General features: G+C 36.8%; 1 protein-coding gene across 1 annotated transcript; it reads right to left on the bottom strand.

Annotated features, from left to right (window-relative positions):
* Positions 1 to 24,350: 24,350 nt before the first annotated feature.
* Positions 24,351 to 25,891, bottom strand: LOC113769007 (tabersonine 16-hydroxylase 1-like). The gene is made up of 3 exons (XM_027313497.1): positions 25,604 to 25,891; positions 24,838 to 24,921; positions 24,351 to 24,710 (listed from the first exon to the last, which is right to left on the bottom strand). Exons 1-3 carry the CDS (start codon positions 25,889 to 25,891, stop codon positions 24,351 to 24,353), a joined length of 732 nt encoding a protein of 243 aa, XP_027169298.1.
* Between the last annotated feature and the right edge of the window lie 814 nt (positions 25,892 to 26,705).

Below are 26,705 nucleotides of genomic sequence, written 5' to 3' on the forward strand. Positions count from 1 at the left end.
GCAAACACAAACTCACTTGATCATAAAGCCCTTAAAATCATGAATTAAGTGCAATTTAAACAAAACATGGTAGTTAATTGAAGCAAACAAGCAATGAAAAGTTGTAAAATTAAAGCTGCCACGGACCAAATTGAGGAAATTATTCAATTGGTTGGGTCATAGTGGAATTATATGAAAGGACAGGGGTCAAAAGGCAATTTTTAAAAGTATTTTTGGCATGCATGCATTGAAGACTTTCGGCCAAATGAAGTCACTTTGTTTCTACCATTTCTGCTACAATATAATGGGTTTCTCAGATGCAATCCTAAAACAACTAACATCTCATTCAATCAATCAAAGCTATCGACATTAATTAAAGATCACCACCGAATTCAATAAGCCAACAACATGGTAATGTAAAATCCAGCAAACTTTCATGCAAGGTGACGTGAGAAACATTCTCCACAAATTCTTAACTCAAACATGGTTGTTCAGCTTTAATGAATCCCTCAGATGGAACCTGAGCCAAGAAAACAAAGACAAAACAGCAAAATGCAGCAAAGGACTCCAGCCAAAACTTCATTTCGAGCAACTGGAGTTTTTTTCTCTTAATGCAAATAGTCACAATGGATTCACAGTATTGCAGCAATTCATCTTTTATTATGTTCTTAACTGGCCCATGGGCAACACATTCCGAACACCGAACGAAAACAGGTCACGGCAAAATTGATAAACTCATGAAACTTTGAAACTTCAACAACTTCCAGTCACAAGCGCAGCAAATGTGACTTGCACATCTATTAAAACTCGACCAGAAAATCAAGGAAAAGAAAAAGTTCTGTAGCATTGACTTAATATCTCAGCCCAACATAAATCAGAAAACAGACAACCCTCTTCAAACGCAGAAACCAGACAGGGAGCTGAAAGGGTTAGATGGACTGTGAAAGTGCAAATGAAATGTAAGAAAACAGCGAAAACCTCCTTTTGTTTCATGCATTTGAAGGGCCAGTAGCCAATATAATGAACAATCATCAACTTGATGATGGACTCCAATACAAACAAAAATAAAGGTCATGCAAATCTGATAACAGGGAGAAAAGATCTACGCTTTGCTGGGCTTATTTATCACAAACATCAGCCATAAACACCACACAAAAGCATCTTAAATTCATTATAAAACCACCACCGAGGAGCCCAAACTACTGTCCCTAAAAATCTCATGTCAAAACCCCATGCGTTCCTCAATCATAAACCAAACAGTAACAACAGAAAAATCCAAATTTTGGCATGAATTCATGACTGAAATACCTCGGTGAAGATCTGCCGGTGTTGATGGAGGGCTGAAATGGTGGTGGTAGTGAAGGTTAACAGTTCCAACGGCCCTTTTGCTCCTTGGGAAGTAACACCAGACCTCCTCTCCTCCTTGCTCAGAAACTCTCCTCCGTTGTTCTTAAACTCAGCCGCTCTCCTTAGATTTTCTAGATTGCTCCCTCTCTGCCCAGCTCTCAATCTCTCTTTTCTTCTCCCGGTTGCATCCTTTCTTCTTCCCCAGTTTTGTTCCTTGCTCTCAGTACCTACAGCTGTCCCTCTTCTTCTCCTTCTATATCTTTCAGCCGTCATCCAAATCCCTCAGCTGCCCAACCTCCTTCCTTGCCTTTCTTTCTTACTTACTTTTTTAGCCCGTCGCCTCTTTGCAGCCTTAGTCGCCCTTTTTCCCTTTCTTCACCTCTCTCTGCTCTCTCCCTTTCTGACCCACAAAACCCTCCTTTTCAACCCTAGCCGTCACCTTCTATTTCCAAATCCCCAGCCGCTGTTTTTTACCCTTTCCAAATCTCCTTTTATAACAAACCAAACACTAAACCCTCCTCTAAAGGGTTCTGATGGAAGCCAAGTCATTAGCTTTGTGGATCATCCGATGGTGAATAAAAAACAAGGAGTTGCGGTGCCTTCCTGATCTTTTTTCCGTTTCTCATTTTCTGCTTGAAATGTTATATGAAGAAATGGGCACGGATCCTGTGTAGTTCGGGTGCATGAGCTCTTTTCTCTCTTTTTTTTTAATTAATTAAAGCAGTAAAAGTCAAATAAAAATAAGATTAAAACAATGCCCTAAAACAAATTCAATTTTGATTGATGGTCTTTCATTCTTTTTTTCTTTTTTTCTCTTTTTTTTTCTTTTTTCCTAAAATTTAGTGTAAAATGCTCTTAAATCGATTAAAATAAAATGAGAGACACGAAACATAATCAAAATAAAATAAAACAAAACAAAAATAAAATAAAGACCTAAAATTGAATCAAATAAGTCTAAAAATCAAAATTTGGTGTCTACAGTCCGAAGTTGCGCAAGGGTTGTCGGACGTCCGATCCAGTCTTTTTGTGCGTCCGACAGTAGCTTCAGCATCCTTTGTGCTTAATCTTTGACCCAGTTTTGCTCCATTTCTAAAAAGGTCTATTTAGAGAATATTAGTAACATCCATTTGTTTTAAATCATCAAAAAGTTGCGGACTGAGATAAACATCTCCCCTTTTTGTTGATTGACAAAACAATCGGATGGAGAAAACTACATCTTAGGCACAACTCTGCCTTACATATGACATCCGAGGAGTGATACTCCCTCAGAATGATACTCCTCTACCGTGTGAATACTCCCTTAAAGTGACCTTCCCTTTATTACACTTGACTCATTAGAACAGTAATCATTTCTCCCCTTTTTTCATCATTAGATCAATCCGAGGCAGTCATCAATCAGCAATACAACTCACACAATTGTAACCATTACAGCAAAAAACTAAACACAAACACAACATCAGCAATATGCAGTAACGCAGCAATTGTCAACAGCAGTCAATATCAGAAATTAAAGGCCAAACAGAGTTAGGCACATTCATCCAGAACAAAGGGATAATCCATAAAAACAACATTAATTCAAACCACAAAAGATAACCAAATAGTCTTACAGACCATCAGAGGAAAGAAAATATAATTCGTAATACAGAACACACAAAATGTTTAAAATGCAGAAGATGCCAAAAGCCTATTATGAACTACTATCCTAATCATACGGTGCATTTGCCTAGAAGTGCCTAAATGGTGATCTTGGAGGATCCAAACCTTCTTCTTGCCAAGTGAAACTGAGCAGGATCTTCTTCCTCTTCAATGTCCTCATCGTCATCATCATTATCATCATCAGTTTCTTCTTTAGTTGCTGGAGCCTTTCCCTTGTCCTGTGGCTGAGAACTGGAGGCACGGTATTCTGGAGTAGTTTTAGTAGTTGGTTCAGTTCTCGGCTCCTTTCGGTGTGCGTTTTCATTTTCTTGATGAATGGGAGGCACAAGCAGATTCTTTTTGTCAATGAAGGTGGCTTGCTGTTCAGATGACATGGTCATTATCAAACCATCTTCAAGGAGTCGGATGTGTTGTCTGAGATCCTCAAGCAAAGAAATGACCTCAGAGTTGGATGAAGAGAACTTAGCGGCTAACTTTCTAGGATGGATAGTAAAGGATGAGACAAACATGGACTGATCTCAAGGAGTCCTAGGGGTAACAGGAATTTCATGAAAATTCTTTCTCCTAAACTCCGAAACAGTTTCCTTGTAGCACCAATGATCCTCAAAAAATTTCAGATTTTTTCTTTCAAAATAAGCCTTGGAGAAGACAATTGATGCACTTTCTTTTGGTGATTTTCCAGTAAAGGCAATTTCAAGATGAGCAAAGATAGGAGTCAAAAATTTGCCATAGGAAAGTTTCCTACGGCTATCAGTGCTGATTTTGAGCAAGAATTTGCACATAACAAAACCAAAATCAATTCTGATTTTTTCAAGAAAACAATAGAACAGGTAAAGCTCCATTTTGTTGGCATCAGTCCTATGACCATCAGTAGGGACCAACAGATTCAAAATTATGGTAAAGATGATCAAGTTTTGAGAACTGAGATCCTCCAATCTCGCCTCAGCAGGAGTATTAAAATGAGTTTGAAAATACGTCATCAATTTAGCAACATGAAAATGATGATATGCAGAAGGAAATTCTTCATATGAAAAGAAGTTTGCAATTTTTCCTTTAAAACTATTTTCAATTTTGGTTTCCAGAATAGCATTAACAATGTCAGGGTTCAACCCTATGTTAACAGAATTGACGCGTGGAACAAGATCAGTGTGTGATCTACCCTTTCTAAGGTTGGCAAATATCTGATACCAACTGTGACAGCCCCACCTCCCCCTAAGGCGAACCAAAGGGTTTGGCGGACTGCCTGCCCAACTCTCGCCGAGACTCACTCACTTACTATAGTCCTCAAATAAATTACACAGTAAATCTCAAATATACATCAATTCCTCCAAGAATTCCATATCATAAGCGAAACAGAACCTAATTCCCAAGCGTGGAACGTACACATACATTCGATTCAAATCCAAATATCCATACAAGCCCAAAATCACACAAGAGAAATCTAAAATCAAAGGGTACAAGAGAAATCCATCCATTTCAATTCCAAACAGTCACACTAGCCCAACTATTACACAAAATGATTCCAAATCCAAACTATACAAGATATATGCCGTCCAGTCACACGAATAACGTAATACAAGCACTTCCTTTGCCTCGATCCCTGTGGGGAGAAGAAAAAATTTGGGGGTGAGCTAGAAGCTCAGCGAGTGACCAGTAAAAACAGTAATCAAATAAGCTTTACAAGAGTGCATTTAAATGATATCAAGAATCAGTAATCAATTGTGCGTATATTGCTCTTTTGAGCCAGTGAAATCTTTGTACTTAAATATCCAACGCTCCATTAGATCAGGTAACAGTTAAACAGAAATAAGGAGCCATCGTGCTCCAAAGAATGCGTAAACAGTAGTGGAGACGTTGGTTCTAAGCACAAGATTTTCCCAAGAACTCATCGGAGCCAAAATATCATGGCACACACACAAACACAATGATATGCAATCGTGTAACCAATGCAAGAATTAGTTCAAAAGTAACTTTAGAAAGAGTTGAGGGATCACTCACAAACCACACCGTTGGATTAGATACAACTTATATATATACTAAAACATTTCAATTAAGTCAAATAGGTAGGGAAAGAGGTTGAAGGTCACTCACCAACCACGGCTCACAAACCTTATCCATGATACATCATCGCCTTGCTCAAGTCGAAACCCTAGATTACAAATATCAAGTCAAGCAAAGGAATTCTAACATGATCAAGCTTCTATCACCTTTTGACACTTTAATCACAATTGAAGCTACACTTATCGGATTGAAACGAATCTTACGACGTTACGAAGCTAAGACATACACTAACATTTCTTATGAAGACCTCCAAAGCCAAATCATACCTTTTCAGGGTCAAATATCGAAATCTCGGAAAGGACAGAAAACTGTCCGCAAAACAGGGTCTATGAACAGTCAAGGGTATTTCAGTCAATTCACAAGCTACCGTACTCCGATCAATCTGAAATTTTTCAGGTAGGTAGTTAACTCAAATGTCTACAACTTCTAGGTTTTGGGCAAGGGCCGATTCAATCTCTCTCAAGGCCAAACATTCAGTGCAAAAACAGGGCAGATTACTAACCCTAAGCGGGAATTCATATACTCGAGCTAAAATTCCTTTTGGTAATCAAAACTAGCATACCAAAGCTTCATTTATCACAATATAAAGCTATCATTTTATGATCAACCACTACTTATCACATGAGGGCAGAAAGAATACCATAAAGCTGAACTTACACTTCTAAACTAATCTTTACAAATAACCATCAATAATTCACAATTAAGGGCTAAGAATTCCACCTTCATACTAGAATAAATTCCACTAATCATATACATGCCAAAATCAAAGAGGAAATAACTTAGATCAAGTCTAGAAATATCGCTAATATGGAACTTATCCTCCTAAATTCCAAATCACAAGAATTTCCATACAATTAATCAAGATCAACTCAAATTCAAAACAATCAAATACTCTCAAAGATTGGACAGCATTTCCCCTTAATTTTCTTATTTTCCATATTACAATACAAGACAAAATATATCTCAATTCAACCACATTTTCATCTACAACTCATCGACTATAAAACATACCTAATTAGGGCCTCAATACCCTTAAATCTTAACCAATTAAAAGCACAATAACCAATCATAAGAAAGTTCCAAATCAAAACCCTAAATCCGAAATTTACCCTTCAAACGGAAATTTTTCGCAATTAACCACAATTAAGAGACACAAGCTTCATGTTATACCATATCAATCCATCATTCCAAAGCCAACCCATGATTATCATATAAAATCAGAAAAATCCCCAATAAATCAGAAATTAGTCCAACTCTACTTAAAATCATGCAATCATCCACAAAATAGCATCTTTAACCTTTACAAGCCACTAATTTCCGATTATAAGGAACAAAGAGAGGATTTCTTGGCCACTTACCTTACAACCACAAGAAACAAGGTAACTTAGTGCTTGACCCTCCAAACAACTCCACCAAAAGGTTTAAACCTCCTAAACACACACTTGTATGGAGTGGTTTCCAAAACCATCGGTGAAATCTCAAGATTGGATGAAGAAATTGAAGTAGAAATGGAAGAGCTTTTCTCTTATTTTGCTCCTCAAAGTGCCGGCCAAGAAGGTGAAGAAAAATGAGGAAAGTTCAGCCAAAACAAGATAAGAATAAAGGAAAAACAGCCAGTGAAACCTGGCTGCCGGACTGCCACGTCAGAATCCAGCCGGATTCTGGCTGGATTTCCGGTCGGATTCCAGGCTGGATTCAAGGCAGTGGCGGATTAAAATTTTTTCCAAATCCCTCAAGCAATCCGGCCAACAATCCGGCCAAGAACTGGCCGGATTTGGTCCAAAGCATTTTCAGCAGAAATTTTTCTTTCCAAGTTCACATACCGCGTTCGTTCGTACTTCCAACAAAGATATATATAGAGATATATAATCTCACACAATTACACTTAATATACACAATCACATGTTCATATAGATAGAATGAAAACCCTTCTTCTTTCGGGGTGTCACAAGTATCATATGTGGGCAGAAAATTCACCATAAAAACTGAATTTTTCCATAACATCACTTCAAACCATAATATTTCTCATAAAACTACCAAAGTTGAAACCCTAAACCACTAATTGACAAATATTTGAAGTCAAGAGAGTTTCTTGCCATAAATACCTTGTAACTCCAAGAAAGATGGAAGCTTAGTGCTTTTCCTCCAAAAATCTCTCCACTCAAACTCTTAATCTTCCCTAGTGAACCACTTTTATGGAGTATTTTGCAAGCTTGTGGATTGAAACTCAAGATTCAAGCTAGAAGTTGAGGTGGAAGATGAACTTTTCTCTTGGTTTCTCCCTCTCAAAATTTCGACCAAGCTAGTGTAAAATGAAGACAATTTGTGGTCAAATGTGGTTTTAGTAAAGTTAAGAAGACTTGGTCAAAGTCCAACATCCAATGGTTTCGCGACACTTGGCTCTTTAGGGTTTTGTTCTCATCTTCTTATCTTCCAAAGCTAATTTATCTAGCTAACCTCTAATTATTCCCTAGCACCTTGTAAAATAATATCACTTTATGCAAAATTCCATCTAATCATCAAAATTTTATCGCACTTACCGCACTAGCGGGTCCCACATCCATAATACACTTCAAACTTGACATGTACTAACTTATACCACGAAAATGATTTAAAAGCTTGACTCACTTATAAAAATATTGAAGAAATTAAGGCAATAATTTAAAGTAAAGAAAATGCATTTAAAGAAATAAATAAATATAACCTAATTTTTCGGGTTCTCACAGATAATGGTTTCAAATTTAAATATTATGGATTTTTGAAATTTTCTGATCATAATGGTATTTTACATGAATTTTCAACTGTTAAGGTTCCCCAACAAAATGGTGTTTTTGAAAAAAAAAATAGAATTCTTCAAGAAACCGCTAGAACCATGATTAGTGAATGTGATTTGCCAAAATATTTTTTAGCCAAAGCAGTTAATATGACATGCTATGTTATGAATACAATGCTTTTAATACCCGTTTTAAACAAAACTCCTTATGAACTTTTATTTGATAAAAAATCAATTGTCGGTTATTTTGAAGTATTTGGTTGCAAATATTTTATTTTAAATATCAAAGAACATCTTACTAAATTTGATAAGAAAATGAGTAAAGGTATGTTCTTGAGTTATTCTAGTGATAAAAGAGTATATAGAGTTTACAATAGAGGAGCCCTTGTGATTGAAGAAACTATTCATGATACATTTGATGAATCTAATGATGTTGCTATAAAGAATCTTTGCAAGGATGGTGATATAGATTTGCAAGAAGGTCTTGAGAAATTGAGTATTCAAGATGAAAAAAACCCACCAAAAGAAAGCACTTCTCAAAGTGTGGAAGAAAGAAAAGAGAAGAAAGATGATGAACCACCTAAGGAGCTTCAAAAAGGTCGAAAATTTGCACAAAATCATCATAAAGAGCTTATAATAGGTGATCCATTTGAAAGGGTAAAAGCTCATTCCTCTACTAGAACTTGATAATTTAGATTTGATTTATCATTTGTGTCTAAAATTATGAATGAGGTTTTAAAGGATAAAAATTGGATTCTATCCATGCAAGAAGAATTGAACCAATTTGAAAAAAACAATATTTGGACTTTAGTAGAAAGACCTTTAGATTATCCAGTAATTGGAAATAAATGGGTTTTCAAAAATAAATTGAATGATAAGAGTGAGAATGTATAAAATAAGGCTAGATTAGTTGCTAAAGGGTGTCCTCAAGAAGAAGGAATCGATTTGGATGAAACATTTGCTCTCGTAGCTAGATTGAAATCCATTAGAATTTTTCTTGCTTATACTTGCTTTAAAGATTTTAAATTGTTTCAAATGAATGTTAAAAGTGCTTTTTTAAATGGTTTTATTGATCAAGAAGTTTTTGTTGAACAAACCCTCCGATTTTGAAAATGAAAAGTTTTCAAATCATGTTTTTAAACTTTTAAAGGCTTTCTATGACTTGAAGCAAACTCCAAGAGATTGGCATGAAAGATTAAGTGGTTTTTTAATTGAAAATGGCTCTAAAAGAGGACATGTAGATACCATTTTATGACAAAATTTTGCATGAATAATCTTCTAATTGTTCAAATTTATGTGGATGATATTGTTTTTAGTGCCACTAATGAGTATTTGTGTGAGAGCCCGTAATTTTTCCATTTTAGGATTTTATTATATTCAATGGCTTGTTTTCTGCACTTTCTGTATCCGGAAAATTTTCTAGATAATTTTTATGAGTAAATAGAGTTTTTAGATGAATTTTCTAGTATCGGTTAGGTTTTGAGAAATTAAGAGCGTATACCGGACGTGGGACCCGCTAGGGCGAAAAGTTCAGAAAAATTCGGCCAACTAGGTTAAGTTTTGGATACTGGATTTAATTTACCGGGTGTTAAGAGATAAGTAGAGGATGCTAAGTGGATTGGTACAAGAGAGACAAAAGTTAGGCAAGCATTAATGAAGGTGACAAGTGTCACCATGGGATTTGGTCTTAAGCAAGACCACTATTCATCTTTTGTCCAATTGACCAAATAAATCACAAAATTCACCATTTTTCTCTTCATCTTGGCCGGCTCTCTCTCTCAAGAAGAAAGAAAGAAACTCTCCAAGTTCTTGATTTCATCTTGCTCCAAATCATCAAAACAACCACTTAATCTTACTTTTGTTCCATAGAAAACCTTAAGTGAGTGGTTGTGTGGGGTTTGGTGGAGTTGTTTGGAAAGCTAAGAGGACTTGTTGCTCTCTCTCTCTTGTTTCTAAGGTGAGTTATGAAGAACCACTCTCCTCCCTCTAATGATGCTTAATTTATGCTTAGTGGTGGTATAAGATGCAACTTTATGGATTATATTGTGATTTTTGGTTGAATTGATGAAGTTTTGTAATTATTGGGGATTTTTCTGTTTTAATATGAATATGATTGTGTGGCTATGTATGATGATTGGAAATGGTATGTAAGGGACCTAGGAGGTGGAAAAAGTGGTTAATTGCAAGCAATTGCTGTTTTGGAAAGAAATTGAAAACTTAGGGTTTCATTGTTCTTCATTCTGCCCGGTTTTGTAGCTCATAGTTAGAGGCCTAATTGGCCTTGGCTTAAAACATGAAAGTTGTAGGGAATGATATTTTAGAGGTGCCTACAAAATTTCAGATCAATCGGAGTAGCGTAGCTTGAGAAAAGTCGAAATTACCCTTGCTGTCCTGGTTTTACCCGAATTTGGGAATTGCTTCTGTAATTGGTTATTTTGGCTAGGAATGCTTCCGAATTGGTTGTTGAGGTCTTCTGATGAAATGTATCCCTGTTTCTTAGCTTTCAGATTGGTTTTGGAATTTCTGGATTTGGACTTAGGTAGGCTGATTTATGATGTTTACACTAGAATGCGTTCTGTGAATCTATTTTTGCGGTTCTGGTGTAGTAGATTGCATTTTTGACCTGGTTACACTCGAAACTGGGTTGAGTGACCTTCTGGAATATTGTAGCCCTATCTCTTAGCTTCGAAACGGTGGGTCTTGGACCTTCATCCGATAATCGTAGTGCCTTTGGTGCCATTACCGCAAAATGACGTCAAAAACTGTTTTTTTTCAGGGTTAAAGCTAGTTCCATTTCCGGATTTTTCTGGTTTCCTCTATTGCTTGTGTGTGCTTTTAGAACCCTATTTTGGTAGTATTTGGCATTGGTTTATGATTTGTAATCGAGTCTTATTGTGTTTATTTGAATAGTTTATCAAGAAGTGACTTTCATCAACCAAACCAAGTGCACAAAGTAGCCACTCAAAAGGTTTGGCATGGAAGATTCAAGTAGGTGTGGACTCCGATGTGCACTTCAACCAAGCTTGATAAGGATGGAAAAGGTACCAAAGTAGATGAAAAATTCTATAGAGGTATGATTGGTAGTTTACTTTATTTAACTACAGGTAGATTGGATATTATGTTTGCCATTTGCTTGTGTGCTAGATTTCAATTGTGCCCAAAAGAGTCTCATTTGATTACCGTTAAGAGTATTTTTAAATACTCAAAAGGTATTTTGAATTATGGTTTGTCATGTCCTATATCAAAGAATTTTGCTTTAGTTGGTTTTTCAGTTGTCGACTTTATTGGATGTTGGATAGATAGAAAGAGTACTAGTGGAACATGCCATTTTTTCTGTGATTGTTTGGTTTCTTAGTTTAGTAACAAGCAAGGTGCCATTTCTTTATCTATGGCGAAAGCCGAATATATTGACACAGGAGCATGTTGTGCTCAATTCCTGTGAATGAAACATATTTGTCTTGATTTTTGTTTAAAATTTGAATGTGGTCCTATATTTTGTGATAATACTTGGGCTATCAATTTGACTAGAAATCCACTCAACATTCTAGAACTAAACATATAGATGTTAAGCATCATTTCATTCACGATTTTTGCCACGCCCCAAATCCGGGTCCTTGGACCAGATTTGCAGCGTGGCACGCCGTATCTATGAGACGTTACTCCCATAAATACAAGGCATCATAATCATAACTTACAAAATCCACTCAAATTTTAAAACTTACATTTACCAATGAGACACATACACTTCAATAAATTACCTCTACAAAATGCTTTATTCTAACTCCTCAGAATTTAAACATCTATCTATATACCTTTCTCATTTATCTTCTAAACGTACACGAGTCGGCTTTCTCAACCTGCAAGAAAGATAAATGGACGTGGGTTGAGCGACGTATGCCCAGTAGGTAATACTTACTCCTCTGTCCGATCATGTAGCTATATATGTATTATTTATACATTTACAAATTCGTTCACACCATGCCACATGCATATATCAATTAAAAACATTTGTCATCCCATTTCATGTATTACATAAATATATTCCATTGAAAGTGAGTGGCTTAAACATAAGTGGCCTCTGTCTAACATGGCACTTAGTCCCATAGGTTCTAGAGGTGGCTTGCCGAACATAGCTTAGAAACACTCATAATATGACATGATTGTATTCATTGAACATACTTGCAAATCGTAAAGTATATCAATCATGTCATCTCATTTCATAACATAGCTCATAAACAAGCACATGCAATATCCGGCTTCTGAGTACTCAGCCTAGAGATTAAACCCCTTCTAGGTGGGCGACCAATAGATTTCGCGACTATCGATTGGTCTCATTTCATACATAGGTCAATCGGCCGGACTTTATACCAGGCTACCATGACCTTGTCAATCGGCCGGATTCTATACCTCTCGCAGTCATTGTGCGTTACTCCTTATACCTTCCTAGGAGTCTCACCTCCGTACGCTTCGGGATTTGCCCTGAATAGCCTCCTTCCCGCACTGCGGGGGAACGATCCCGACCTAGGCGGGATTGCTCTCTGGAGCCCTACGGAGCCCTAGCCGCCGCCTGACCTGGGCTGGTTCCCCATGGGCCCAAGGTTCAAGCCCAGCTCGGATCGCCCTGGACTGCCACGTGTACAGGCCCAGGGCGGGGCCTCTGCAGTGGCCTTGCCTTCAAGTGGCCCTTATGCCATAAAATTCCTTCTATTCTGTAACCAAAGCCCAATGATAGGCAGAACCATAGAGGTGTTTCAAAAGAGAAATCATCAATTCCTCCCAAACATTATATAAAGCATGGTCCGGTTACTTCACTTTTTTTTTTCATTGGTTTGAGTATTCTTTTGACTTTCTACATTCAAACTAATAGTATTGTTAACCAAAAGGTAGTTGCATGGCTTATGAACTTCCATAATTTAAACAAAAACACTTATCAAAACTCACAAAACTTGTACCTAATATTTCAGACATGTTTTGGGGCTACTACGGATGAAAATCTTTGGTTAGTAAAAGAGAAAACTAAGAAATATTAAAAGAAGAGTTTGCGGCCTTACGTGTTCATGGTCATAGGAGCCGAATTCTTGTATTCTTTCCTTTGTCCAATCTCTTGATTTCAACTTTTCCTTCTTCTGCTGACGTGTTCTTACTCTCTTATTTTATGGTTTTCTTCTTGTAACGTTGAGAAAATTTACTCACTATTAGACTAGTTATAGTTGGAGTTAGTTTACGCCACTTTTTTCCTAAGATAACTCCACCAACTCAAACTAACTTCCATCTCTTCCTACTTTATCTCCTAGTTTGTCTCCTATAATATCTACAAGTTCATGTTAATTCCTACTCTCTCTTATCATGACTCTTACTATCACTTGGTGGTTGAGATAAGATAAGACATTAACATCAACCTCTATAGAGATAAATTAACTAAGTAAATAACTAGTAAAATAATTATTAACATTATTTACAGAAAAATACGGGGTTTCACAATTTTGTTCAAAGAGGGGAAATTTATATAAATTATGTTTGCTCTAAATATTAAATAGTAGACATTTTTACAAAAGCCTTGCCATTGGATCAATTTTTATACTTGAGATCAAAAGTAGGCATTTTAGAAAGAATTTTTAGAAAAAAATTCTCTGTTAATTAGTATCGGATGCCTAATACTAAAACAATGGACGTCCAATAGTGTTCTAAATAAGTTTTCTACTTTTGTGGTTCAGAAACAAGTGTCGGATAAACTCAACTACATTCGGCCATCCGATGGTCAAAATTATCAGGTTTTAAAGTCATTTGGACGCTCAATCTACTCGTTTTGCTTCAAGAGTTTTAGACAAAGGGGATAAGCCCTAATTTTCTCCATCTTAAATTAGTTCAAATTTCACCGTTCTTCATCAAAATTGAACTGAAAATTCGTCCTTTCACACTTTAAAACATTGTTTCTTTTATCAAAATTCCAACAAAAACACGTCTCCTTAATAGTAATTGAAAAATCCCAAAAATTCCCAAATTCTTCAAACCCCCTCTTGAAATTTGATTTGTGTGATTTTATCCATCTAGCATCATTTAGTTGCACATATTTAGGCTCTCCAAAACTTTCTTTTTCAAATAAACATGAGAACTTGAAGAGGATTATCATTAGCTGCTATCGGACATGGTGTTACAAAAGTTCTTCTTCCATTGCTACACCAACTCGTCAATGATCAGCAAGAGGGAAAGGAACAGTTTCTGGTAGTACTGAACAGATTGGAGACAATCAACAGCAACAGCAGCAATTACCAAAATTCATAGATGAAGAAGCTGAGAAGTGATATGACTTGATTTCACAAAAAGGGTTCATCACTCAAAGGTCCATAGACATTTTTTATTTTCATAAATTTAAGCTCCATCCTATTTTAGAATATTTCAAACTTTAGAAATTGACTCATTTGTTGGACATCCCTCAAATTGTTTACCCTGCAATGGTGCGTCAGTTTTATGCAAATGTTAGGCAGGGTAGTAGACCTTCTGAAGTCATATCTCGTGTCAATTGTGTAGATATCCTTCTTACTCCTAACTTAGTTAATCAAATCTTCAACACTAAAATTGAAGAGGGATGTAGAAGCAAAATTGCAAACTTTTTCTCTTGTGAAGATGTGAGGCCCCAGTTCGTACTACGTTGATATATTCATTAATTTGGCGGTAACGTTTGGTTTTGGGAGTATTTCGAAAACCCTAAGTAGGAATTACGATTTAAACCCTAAGTTCCGGTTAAGATTGAAAACCCGTTTTTCTACATTTTCTTTATTAGAAAATTCCCTAGATAATTTTTATTGAGTAAATAGAGTTTTTAGATGATTTTTCTAGTATTATTTAGTTTTTGAGAAATTAAGAACGTATATCGGACGTGGGACCCACTAGTGCGAAAAGTTCGGAAAAATTCGGCCAATTAGGTTAAATTCCGGATACTGTGTAAAATTTATCGGGTGTTAAAAGATAAGTAGAGAGTGAGATATGATTGATGTGAGAGAGAAAAGAAAGGATAGGAATGCATTAATGGTGGTGACAAGTGTCACCATTTCATTGGAGAAGACTTAAGAATTACTATTCACTTTCTTGACTTTTTTGACCAAAAGATTAAATATCCAAAAAATTGCTCAAAAATCACCATTTTCTTCCTTGTGTTGGCCGGCCCTTTCTCTCTCAAAGAAGAAGGAAATTCTTCAACTTTCAAGCTTCCAATTGGACCAAAATCCACCAAATCAAGAGTTTAAGTTAGTTTTACTCCATACAATCTTTCCTTTTGGTGATATTGGTTGGTTTATTGAAGCTTTTTGGAAGAGCTAAGGTGTCCATCATCTTCCTCTCTCTTGTTATTAGGTGAGTGATGCTTCAACCTTTCCCCTACACCTAATGATGGTTATATTATGCTTAGAAGTGGCTTGAGTGTTGGAAAATGTGATTTATTTCTTGATTTGAAGAGTTTTGGTGAAGTTTTCCATTTTATGATGAATTTTCTGGTTTCATATGATTTTGATGTTTTGGACTAGTATGATGGTTGGTAATAAGGGGCTTTGGCTCTAGTAGGTGTGGATTGTTGTTAAATGCAACCAATTTTGGAATTGGAATGAAATGTGAAAAGTTAGGGTTCTTGAACCCCTATTCTGTCCGAAATTTTAGGTCATAGCTAGAGGCCGAATTGGACTTTGCTCAAAACAGGAAAGTTGTAGGTATTGATGAGTTTAGTGTGCCTGCAAAATTTCAGGGCAATTGGACTAGTGTAGAGTGAGTTATGCCGTTTTTACTGTTGCTGTTTTTGGTGCACAGAATGTCCGAACTGCGATAGTAATTGCCTGTTTTGACTGGAATTGGTTTGGATTTTGAAGTTGGTGTCTTCTGAGGAAATGTAGCTGGATGTCTTAGCTAACTTATGCCTTTGGAATTTCGGCATTTGGACCTGTGTAGGCTGAGATTGACGTATTAAAATTTTGTGTGTTTTGCAAACCTGTTTTGGTAATTCTGGTTTCGTATTTTGCATATTTGACCTAGTTGTGCTAGGATTTGGACTGAGTGGCCTTCTACATTGTTGTAGCCCTGTTTCATAGCTTCGAAACGGTGGGTCTTACACCCCCATCCGATGACCGTAGTGAATTTGGTGCCATTACCGCATATTGAGGTCAAATACGGTTTGTGATTCTGGTACGTTTTTGGAAAGTTTATGGCTGGAACTTTGGCTTCACATTTGACTGAGTTACAAGCTGTTTGGGCTTCCGACCAAAACACCAAACTTATAGCCCTATATCAGAGCTTTCTAACGCCCTTGGAATTTCAAGAATCGAATTTATAAAACCTGAGATATAGCCGAGCAAACAAGGCCTGCCCGTGAAAATGACCATTTTCTGGTCAGATCTGTTTTGGTCCTGATGACCAACTTCCGTTCCGAATTTGGATTGCCGACCTTCATGAAAGTTGTTCCATTTGGAATGAACTATCTAACTGCAAATTTTCAGCTCTTTTGCCCATGTGTAGCATAGAAAACAGTTTGCACTCAAAACTGACCATTTGTGCGTTGGCCAGATTTCGTATGTGATTGTGTTTGGTTCATTTGGGGCTGAAGCCTCCAGTTTCAGTTCTGGATGTCTTCATAACAATTGTTGTTCATCCTTTAAGCTTCGATATGGTGTCTCATACGCCTTAATCCGATATTCGTAGCTCAACTTATGAGTACAATAGAAACGAGTGTCAAATCTGCCGTTTCCGCTAACGGCCGTTTCCGTCTCCGTTCGTCATATTTACGTGCGCGCGTGCCGTTTTTGCCGTTTTGCTTGTTTTAGGCACGATAGTAGTCGTTTGCGAGATTATGTGACACAATCTTCTATTTCAGACGGTGGTGAGCTGGGCGGAACTGGTGGGGCCCACTACTAGCTGTTCATTTCGATCCGACTTCGTACTTTTGCTATTTCAGTTTCTGGGTAAGTATTCAGGCCAGTTTGATGTTTTTTCTTTGCTATGTGTTTGAGATATGTGAAAAGGGTACTTAGGCGAGGGTGTACTTTATCGCACTCGACCTAAACCCTAATTTGAATGTATAATTGTACTTGGCATATGTATATGAACCTTTTGGAACCAAAACCCTTGAGCTTGTGGCTCGGGGCGACTTTCGAATAAAGTTTGTAAAGTTTGCAAAGTTTGTGATTTTGAATAATTTTGTGAAGTTTGTGAGTTTGGGGCGAACTCTTGACCTGGTTGGACTATTCGAGCCGGTAAGGGCTTGGTCGAAGGCAGTCCAACTTAGTCTGAGGTCACCAAGTTTGTAGGTTCATGTTATGAACCAATTTTGTGAATCCGGTTCACCGAGAAGGTGACCAAGTTTGTGACCCGAGCTTGTGACTCAAGCTCAAGTTTGTGATTTCGTTCGCCCGGGCAAGTTTGTGAGGTGACTGGCCAGTGAGGGTGATAAGGTGTCGGTGGGTGTACAAGTGAAGTTCTACGGACTATTATTTGCAGTCGACGGAGTGTCGGCAGGAGATCACGCATGGCATATGAGTTGGCTTTGGAGCCACCTGTATCCTTATTATGTGATGTTACTTTTCTGCTTTTGCTTTACTCTTATTGTGTAACTGTTATGTGAAATTTATGCTTTCGCCCCTGTTTACTTACTAAGCATATAGCTTACCCCATTCCTTTTGTTTTCCTTAGCAGGGGCCGACGCGGGGACTTTTGGCTCGTATACTAGTATAGTTAGATTGGCTTGTAATAGTTGAACAGTTAGGATGTTTGTTTTTGTTATGGTGGTTTGACTCGATACTTTTGGAGAATGTAATTATAACTCTTTTGGGATTGTATATATTGTATTTAGTGCTCTTTCGAACTTTAGGTTTTGAGTCCTGGCGCGAGCTAGGCAGGCGGCCCGCCGATACCCTTGGGTTCGCCCTTGGGAGAAGTGGGGTCGTCACAGTTGGTATCAGAGCTTCGGCTTTCGATCTCTGTAGTGTATCCTAGGCTTGAAGTTTAGGATGCCGGACTGTGGGATACTTGGCTATTAAGGTAAATGTTGAATGCTAAGATTTTGATATTGACTTTTGTAATTTTCCATAAGGCAAAGTGGGGATTGAGTTGATTGCACTTGGAGATGGCCAGTCCCAGTGTGAATCGATTTGGTTCTTACTTAATATTGAAGTTAGCTATTTGGACCTATTCTTTAGGTTTGCACCCTAGGGCCGCCGGGGCGGTGCTGGTGGATTAGGTAGGTTCCGTAGGGGAGGCGTGTAGGACCGTTGATGGAATTTCCTTTTGACTATCTGATATGTTTAATTTGTTATATCTGCCATGTTTATTTTGTTATAACCAGTATGCCTGGCTTCTTTTGTTACCCAGTGATTGACTACATTTTTGGTGCCGTAGTGCTCACGTAAATAATGGATTTTGCACCGACCGGATGTCGGATAACTTGTATATGTTTAGTGTGACTTTGTAAAAATATGTATATTTGAGTATAATCTTTTGAGCTTATTTGTTTGAACCCGGCTTTTGAACTTATTCGTACTTGTGTGGTTGTAGACCGGCTACTACTCGAGTGGTTGAACTTTTGAGGCATTGCCTGTTGTGTACTTGACTGCTTTTGAGGATTATTTGATCTGATTAGTGCAAGTTGGAATTTCGAGGACGAAATTCTTTTAAGGAGGGGAGATTGTGAGGCCCCAGTTCGTACTACGTTGATATATTCATTAATTTGGCGGTAACGTTTGGTTTTGGGAGTATTTCGAAAACCCTAAGTAGGAATTACGATTTAAACCCTAAGTTCCGGTTAAGATTGAAAACCCGTTTTTCTACATTTTCTTTATTAGAAAATTCCCTAGATAATTTTTATTGAGTAAATAGAGTTTTTAGATGATTTTTCTAGTATTATTTAGTTTTTGAGAAATTAAGAACGTATATCGGACGTGGGACCCACTAGTGCGAAAAGTTCGGAAAAATTCGGCCAATTAGGTTAAATTCCGGATACTGTGTAAAATTTATCGGGTGTTAAAAGATAAGTAGAGAGTGAGATATGATTGATGTGAGAGAGAAAAGAAAGGATAGGAATGCATTAATGGTGGTGACAAGTGTCACCATTTCATTGGAGAAGACTTAAGAATTACTATTCACTTTCTTGACTTTTTTGACCAAAAGATTAAATATCCAAAAAATTGCTCAAAAATCACCATTTTCTTCCTTGTGTTGGCCGGCCCTTTCTCTCTCAAAGAAGAAGGAAATTCTTCAACTTTCAAGCTTCCAATTGGACCAAAATCCACCAAATCAAGAGTTTAAGTTAGTTTTACTCCATACAATCTTTCCTTTTGGTGATATTGGTTGGTTTATTGAAGCTTTTTGGAAGAGCTAAGGTGTCCATCATCTTCCTCTCTCTTGTTATTAGGTGAGTGATGCTTCAACCTTTCCCCTACACCTAATGATGGTTATATTATGCTTAGAAGTGGCTTGAGTGTTGGAAAATGTGATTTATTTCTTGATTTGAAGAGTTTTGGTGAAGTTTTCCATTTTATGATGAATTTTCTGGTTTCATATGATTTTGATGTTTTGGACTAGTATGATGGTTGGTAATAAGGGGCTTTGGCTCTAGTAGGTGTGGATTGTTGTTAAATGCAACCAATTTTGGAATTGGAATGAAATGTGAAAAGTTAGGGTTCTTGAACCCCTATTCTGTCCGAAATTTTAGGTCATAGCTAGAGGCCGAATTGGACTTTGCTCAAAACAGGAAAGTTGTAGGTATTGATGAGTTTAGTGTGCCTGCAAAATTTCAGGGCAATTGGACTAGTGTAGAGTGAGTTATGCCGTTTTTACTGTTGCTGTTTTTGGTGCACAGAATGTCCGAACTGCGATAGTAATTGCCTGTTTTGACTGGAATTGGTTTGGATTTTGAAGTTGGTGTCTTCTGAGGAAATGTAGCTGGATGTCTTAGCTAACTTATGCCTTTGGAATTTCGGCATTTGGACCTGTGTAGGCTGAGATTGACGTATTAAAATTTTGTGTGTTTTGCAAACCTGTTTTGGTAATTCTGGTTTCGTATTTTGCATATTTGACCTAGTTGTGCTAGGATTTGGACTGAGTGGCCTTCTACATTGTTGTAGCCCTGTTTCATAGCTTCGAAACGGTGGGTCTTACACCCCCATCCGATGACCGTAGTGAATTTGGTGCCATTACCGCATATTGAGGTCAAATACGGTTTGTGATTCTGGTACGTTTTTGGAAAGTTTATGGCTGGAACTTTGGCTTCACATTTGACTGAGTTACAAGCTGTTTGGGCTTCCGACCAAAACACCAAACTTATAGCCCTATATCAGAGCTTTCTAACGCCCTTGGAATTTCAAGAATCGAATTTATAAAACCTGAGATATAGCCGAGCAAACAAGGCCTGCCCGTGAAAATGACCATTTTCTGGTCAGATCTGTTTTGGTCCTGATGACCAACTTCCGTTCCGAATTTGGATTGCCGACCTTCATGAAAGTTGTTCCATTTGGAATGAACTATCTAACTGCAAATTTTCAGCTCTTTTGCCCATGTGTAGCATAGAAAACAGTTTGCACTCAAAACTGACCATTTGTGCGTTGGCCAGATTTCGTATGTGATTGTGTTTGGTTCATTTGGGGCTGAAGCCTCCAGTTTCAGTTCTGGATGTCTTCATAACAATTGTTGTTCATCCTTTAAGCTTCGATATGGTGTCTCATACGCCTTAATCCGATATTCGTAGCTCAACTTATGAGTACAATAGAAACGAGTGTCAAATCTGCCGTTTCCGCTAACGGGCCGTTTCCGTCTCGTTTCGTCTATTTAACGTGCGCGCGTGCCGTTTTTTGGCCGTTTGCTTGTTTTAAGGCACGATAGTAGTGTTTGCGAGATATGTGACACCCAATTGAAGCCAAAATATTAGCACGTTGTGTCATACTTTCAGAAATGGCTAGTACAGCCCCAATAAAATTAAAAAAAAAAAACCACACATGCAGAGTTATAACGTAAGGGAAACTAAAATGTTTATCAACACTCAGACTCATAGTCCCTTGCAAACGAAGAAGAGGAATAAACTTGAAGCAAAAGGGGTGGAAAAGAAACACCAAACCACCAGTTTTTCAAAAAAATCCTCTGAATAAGCAAAAAATACAACCAGCCAAGGGGGAAAATCACTAAATCACCAGTTCTTCATACCCTAGAATTTGAAGATATTTTGAAACACCAAACCAAAACATCACAAAAAAACAAAGGCATATTTAGATGCAGAGAAACAAGAAGAGAAGAGAAAAGAAAAATCCCTTGAAAAATAAAAAAAAATACAACCAGCCAAGATACCAAAAAACCACTAAATGACCAGCTATTAAGCCCTAGAATTTCAAGATACAACATCACAAAAAAGCAAAGACATCTTCGCATATAGACAGTGAAATAAAAAAAGAATAAAAAAAACCAATAATATCGAAATACTGCTTGATATTGATATTTCACCTGCAAAAACAAAAAAAAAAGAGGAGCAAAAATTTAAAAATAAAAATGAAGGCGAGGGAGTGGAGATCCTGGGAAGGGCAACGATGAACCTGAAATTGAGAGAGGCGGAGGAGGAATCTCAGGGCTGGTGGGAGAAGGGAAACTTGTGATGGTGGGTGTAGGACGAGTTGATAGAGGACAGGGAGACGATATAGTGGCAGAGGAAGAGAGAACGAAGAGAGTATGAGGAGATGAAGGGCGAGGGGGCTGAGATCTAGGGAGGAAGGGCAAATGCCGATGACGGCGAGGATCTTGCGGTGGGATTCGAAGTCCTAGAATCCCAGAGCTGATGGGAGAAGGAGAACTTGTGATGTTAGGTGTAGAAGGAGCTTATAGAGGTGAGGGAGACAATGTGGTTTGGTGTAGAATGAGCTTTGTACCAGAAGTCCTAGAATTGGCAGAACGGAATACCACACCGCAACAAAGCTTTGTACCAGTCTGGAGAGCACGCGGATAGGTGACAGAGCAACATATTGTTGTGGAAAGAAGAGAAAGAGAAAAGAGGAAAAAGAATGACAGAAGAAAGAGAGAGAGAGCAGCTGCAAAGAGAAGGCAGCGGGAAGAGAGAAGGCAGCGGGAGCACATGGGATACTGGCAGCGAGGCCAGGTGGGAAGCTAACGCGCAAGGCGCGAAAGACTGAATGCTTCCAATCCACGTGCCGAGCACGTGAGAGGACGACGAAAGTTTTGGCTGAATGCTGGTGGGACGTTATCTACTTATGTTGAAAATGTAATTGATCAACATTGTTAAATTGACTACAGCAAAATTCTTTCATGGTTTGTCATCTTTTCGGGATACATATCGTGTATTTAAGATTGAAGATACCTCACATACAAATTTGTAGACCATGAAATTGGTATCCCTAATTATCCTACATAAATTTTTTATTGTTTATTCTTTTCGCCTAATGTGCTCATGGACATTTAACAATTAACACATTGCTTTGTCCTAATTAGAGTATCACAATTCCAAAAGTGATAATTCAAATGCTTATTTTTCCATTATACAGTTCTGCTTAAATTTTTTTAGGAAAAACATTTGAAGCGTCCCTCACATTTTGTCAAATAAAATTTTTTGTCCTTCACTTACAATTCCGCACAAATTTTTGTTTTGGAAAAAATATTTAAAACGTCCCTTACATTTTGTTAAACAAAAATTTTCATCCTTCACTTTAAAGATGCTAATTTTGTATTCCTTAAAAATTTAAATTGGCAAAATTTAATCCCAACCTAACTTTTTGACCATTTTTAGTCTGAAATCACCATGTGACCTATACATAGTAGTTTTTTGTACAAAAAAGCAAGATTGTATTTTTGTAGTGGGAAAAATAAATATGAATTGGGCTAGATTTCATTTTTTATGGGACAATAAATATGATTCAGGTGAGTTCCTACATTTTAGGAATAAAAAATAATACGAATTAGGTTATTTGTTAAACTACAATCGAGATCTAACTTTTTTGCTCAAGAAAAAAAAATTATGTACTGGTCACGTAATGGGTTCAGGCAAAAAATGGTTAAAAATTTAGGTTGGGACCAAATCTTACATTTGTAAAAGATGTAAAGTTACCAATTTAAAAGCGAAAACCGAAAAAATTCATTTGGTTAAATGTGAGGGATTTTTTCAACATTTTTGTTTGGTTCAAACCAAAAAACTTGCAGAGTAGGACTTCAACAACCCATTTACGGGGTTTGCAAAGAAAAAGAAAAAGAATAGAACTTTAATAAATTGATATATTTCACTCTACTTCAAATTAAAGGACCCACGTAACAATATATGCATATAGAGACCCTATTCACGCTGTCAACCCCTTTCAACCCCGCCATTTTCATAAGCTGGTCTATATAAAGAGAGGTGTTTACCTTTGGTTTCTCTCCTCATTTCACATCTGATCTTCAAATAGCAGTATTAACAGGTAATCAAACTCATTTTATTTGAAATTTAGTTTAGATTTTTTACTAAAAATTTCTATACTAATTCAGTGGTAAGAAGAAGAAAGGTAGTTGTTTGAATTGCTAATCTTGCTTTCAATTTATGATTTTTTTAAAATTTAACTTAATAATTTGAATTGTTAATTTCAACTATTTAAGTAAACAACTTATGAGTTTTTTAAAATTTAACTTAATCATATGAAAGTTCTATTTAAGAGATTAATTTAGAATACTATTAATGGTTATACATGTTTGTAACTCTCAAAGTTTCCGCATCAGCAATCTTTGATATTTTCCTCCATTATAATTCTCCTTTCAACCAATTATAACGGGACATTCTAATTCTCCTTTGAATCAACCAAAGTCGGACAGATCAAAGATTTTAGTCTGGGAGCAAACAACCATATGTACATACAAGTTGGGAGCAAGTAACCATATACATATAATTTCTCAATGGGTTTGTAACTCTACACCATTTTGTTTTTATAAATTGACTAAACTTTTGGAGCCATTCGATTTGGCAAAGATATACAACACATTATAAAATGTGTTTTGATTCTAGAAGATTTCTTAATTTCCAGTATCTTTCAATCCAAGATGGGACACGGGAAATATTTAACAACGTTGGTAATTGTTAATTACTTGTCTCTCTAGCATCTCTAGGTTTATGCAAGTATCATCACAGATATTTAAAAAAAAAAAAAAAATTTATAGTATCATCACAGTTATTCACGTGAAGGATCATTTTTACCCCATATTTAAAGAGGAGATTTGTATCATATCATAAATTGTGAATTGAGATCTAAGCAAGAACGCAATCAAATAACAAAAGGGAAAAAAAAAGAAAAAGAAAAACACAAATACTGGAAAAAGAAAAGAAAAAGAATCTAGAACAGAAATTGATTATCTTTTGAATTCCAGTGCCATTAGCAAACATCACAAGAATCTAGCAGTGGAATGCTGCATTAGCAGCTATAAACCTATAACCTTCCTGATTATGAACCAAAATGTGCCCTCACACAAAGCATGATAAACATAAAAATAATAGTCTAATTATCCATTCTCAAGCAGGAGCGACTGTAAGGAATTGGAACCGAGATCAGATCATTTGTTTCCGCCTCATTGTCACCCCAAATTTCTCAGTCATGTCCAGTTCTTCTTGGTTCAGTTCACCAGGCAGCTTCAAATCAAAATGGAACAACAATTGTGCAAGCATAAACTCAATGCTTTGTAGAGCAAATGATATTCCAGGACAGATCCTTCTTCTTCCAGCACCAAATGGGATATGTTCAAAATGCATGGTTTCCTTATAATCTATTTTAGAGTCAATAAACCGCCCTGGATTAAGTTTCTCAGCCTCAACCCTGTGCCTGGGGTCCCTTCCAATTGCCCAAAGATTAGTGATTGCTCTAGCCTTGGCTGGTATTGATTTTACATTGCTCGCCACATTCTTTTGAAACTGCTAATGGAACACTACTACTAGGGTGTAATCTCAAGGTTTTTTTGATGATTGCATGCAAGTACTTTAGCTCATGAAGGCCTTATTCATCTACGTTTTCTTTCTCCTGATCAAAGACATTTCTTACCTCATCTTGTGCCCTTTTGATGACTTCTGGGGGTTTAATCAATTCAGAAATTGCCCACTCTAAAAAACCACAGATGCAACATACCTACATTTTAATTATTCATATAATATAGCAACATAAAAAAAAACCTATAAAATATCTATTATCATGTTGTTAAATTGTAGATGAACATTTGATGACTTTAAATTAAATCCATAAATTAGACCTACTTGACAAAACATAAAAATTAAGACTCTAACCGAAATTTAAGAAATGTGTGATGACATTTATAGTTGTCTTATTGATTGTGATTTAAAAATGTGCAATGTGTAATTTAAAAAATTTATGTCCACTTATTGATTGTAATTTTAGTATGAACATAGAATTTAATCTCTATTTTTAAGAATGTTAGAGCAATGGTGATGGTAGTGGTGGGCTACATTAGGCAATAATTAACAATTAGTAGGTTTTGAGGTGAGTTGGAGTCGTTGGACTGTGTTTGCTTTGTTGGTTTGCTATGTGCAAGAAGTTAAAGATTAAAAATTTTATTCTTTTTTTGTAAAAAGTACATGTCATTGGGCCAATATTGTTATGTAAACCTAAAAAGTGAGTGAGGCATGTGTAATTTTGAAACTTGAGGGAAGCTCCTTGAAATTGCCGGAAACCTCAAGGGAGGTTTCTGAAATCGCCCCATACAATAATGCAGTGCAAGAATAATCCTTAGATTAAAAATTATCTCCTTCCTATATACTAGCTAGGAAGGAAAAAAGAGATTTTGAGTTTGTACTTCACTCGCAAAGATTACGGCTTTGCTGTTCGTGTCGGTCAATTGAGGTTCAAAGTCCCCACGTTGTTGAATTTTAAGAAGCACATCAACATGATCCTCATATGCTTCTCCACTTTCCTGTTTTCCCTCTCTGTGCTTCTCTTTATGCTGCATCAAAATCTTTTCATGCATTTCATCACCCTGTTTTTGCACAAGCTCCAGCTTATAACGCATGATACTCATGACTTGTAGTAATTTGGCAGAGGGAAACATATCAGCCAAGCTGAAACCATTTGAATACTTATTCATTTTCTCTATAAGTTGAACATATCTTTCTGTATCTTCATTTCTTTTTCCCAAATGCAATACGTCCCGTTATCCAATATTTTCAGTCCTAGCAAACGGACCCTTAGAGTATTCAAATCCCTTGCACTGCATGGCCTTGCTACTAGGTTAACATAAATGATAGATTGCCAAGAAAACTCAGGCTTCAATGCTTGGTTTTTCTCTCTTTAGCCTTCTTTGGACCTGACTCTCACACTCTTGGTGCTGATTTTCGCAATACTCGTCTCGGAAAAGTTAATAATATAGAGGACTTACAGAAGAAGAAGAATACAACAGAGAAGAGTTTTTGGGAACCTGATTGATTTCATTCTTGTTTTGGATTAATTGAAGAGAGAGATTGTGATGAAAGATTCGATGATTTATACGCATTGTTTGATTATACTACCTTTGGTTTCAGGCATTCTTCTGCACCTGTGGTTGTAATTCGGTGATACAGTAAGCAAAACCTCAATATCGTCATATTCTTCTGCTTGTTATTTGTTGTTGAAGGGTATAAACCATATAATTATATCACATTTAGTTTAGGATCTAAAGATAACCTTTTTGGCTTGCATGTTACAGATCAAACTAATCAACAGGCAGTACTATTCCTCACACGCTTTGTTCACAACTACTCAATTTTGTGCGATCAAAATGCAGCTGGAAAGTAAGGTATATGGTGCTTTAGCTTTATTGTTCTTGAATACCTGATTTCCAATTACTCCAGACTCAAGAAACAAACTCCAATGATGCTGTGTTCCTGCAATGCTGCTGAGTTCATTTCTTCTATCCTTTTTTT

The sequence above is a fragment of the Coffea eugenioides genome, chromosome 4, assembly GCF_003713205.1.
Source record: "Coffea eugenioides isolate CCC68of chromosome 4, Ceug_1.0, whole genome shotgun sequence".
NCBI classification, from domain to species: Eukaryota; Viridiplantae; Streptophyta; class Magnoliopsida; order Gentianales; family Rubiaceae; genus Coffea; species Coffea eugenioides.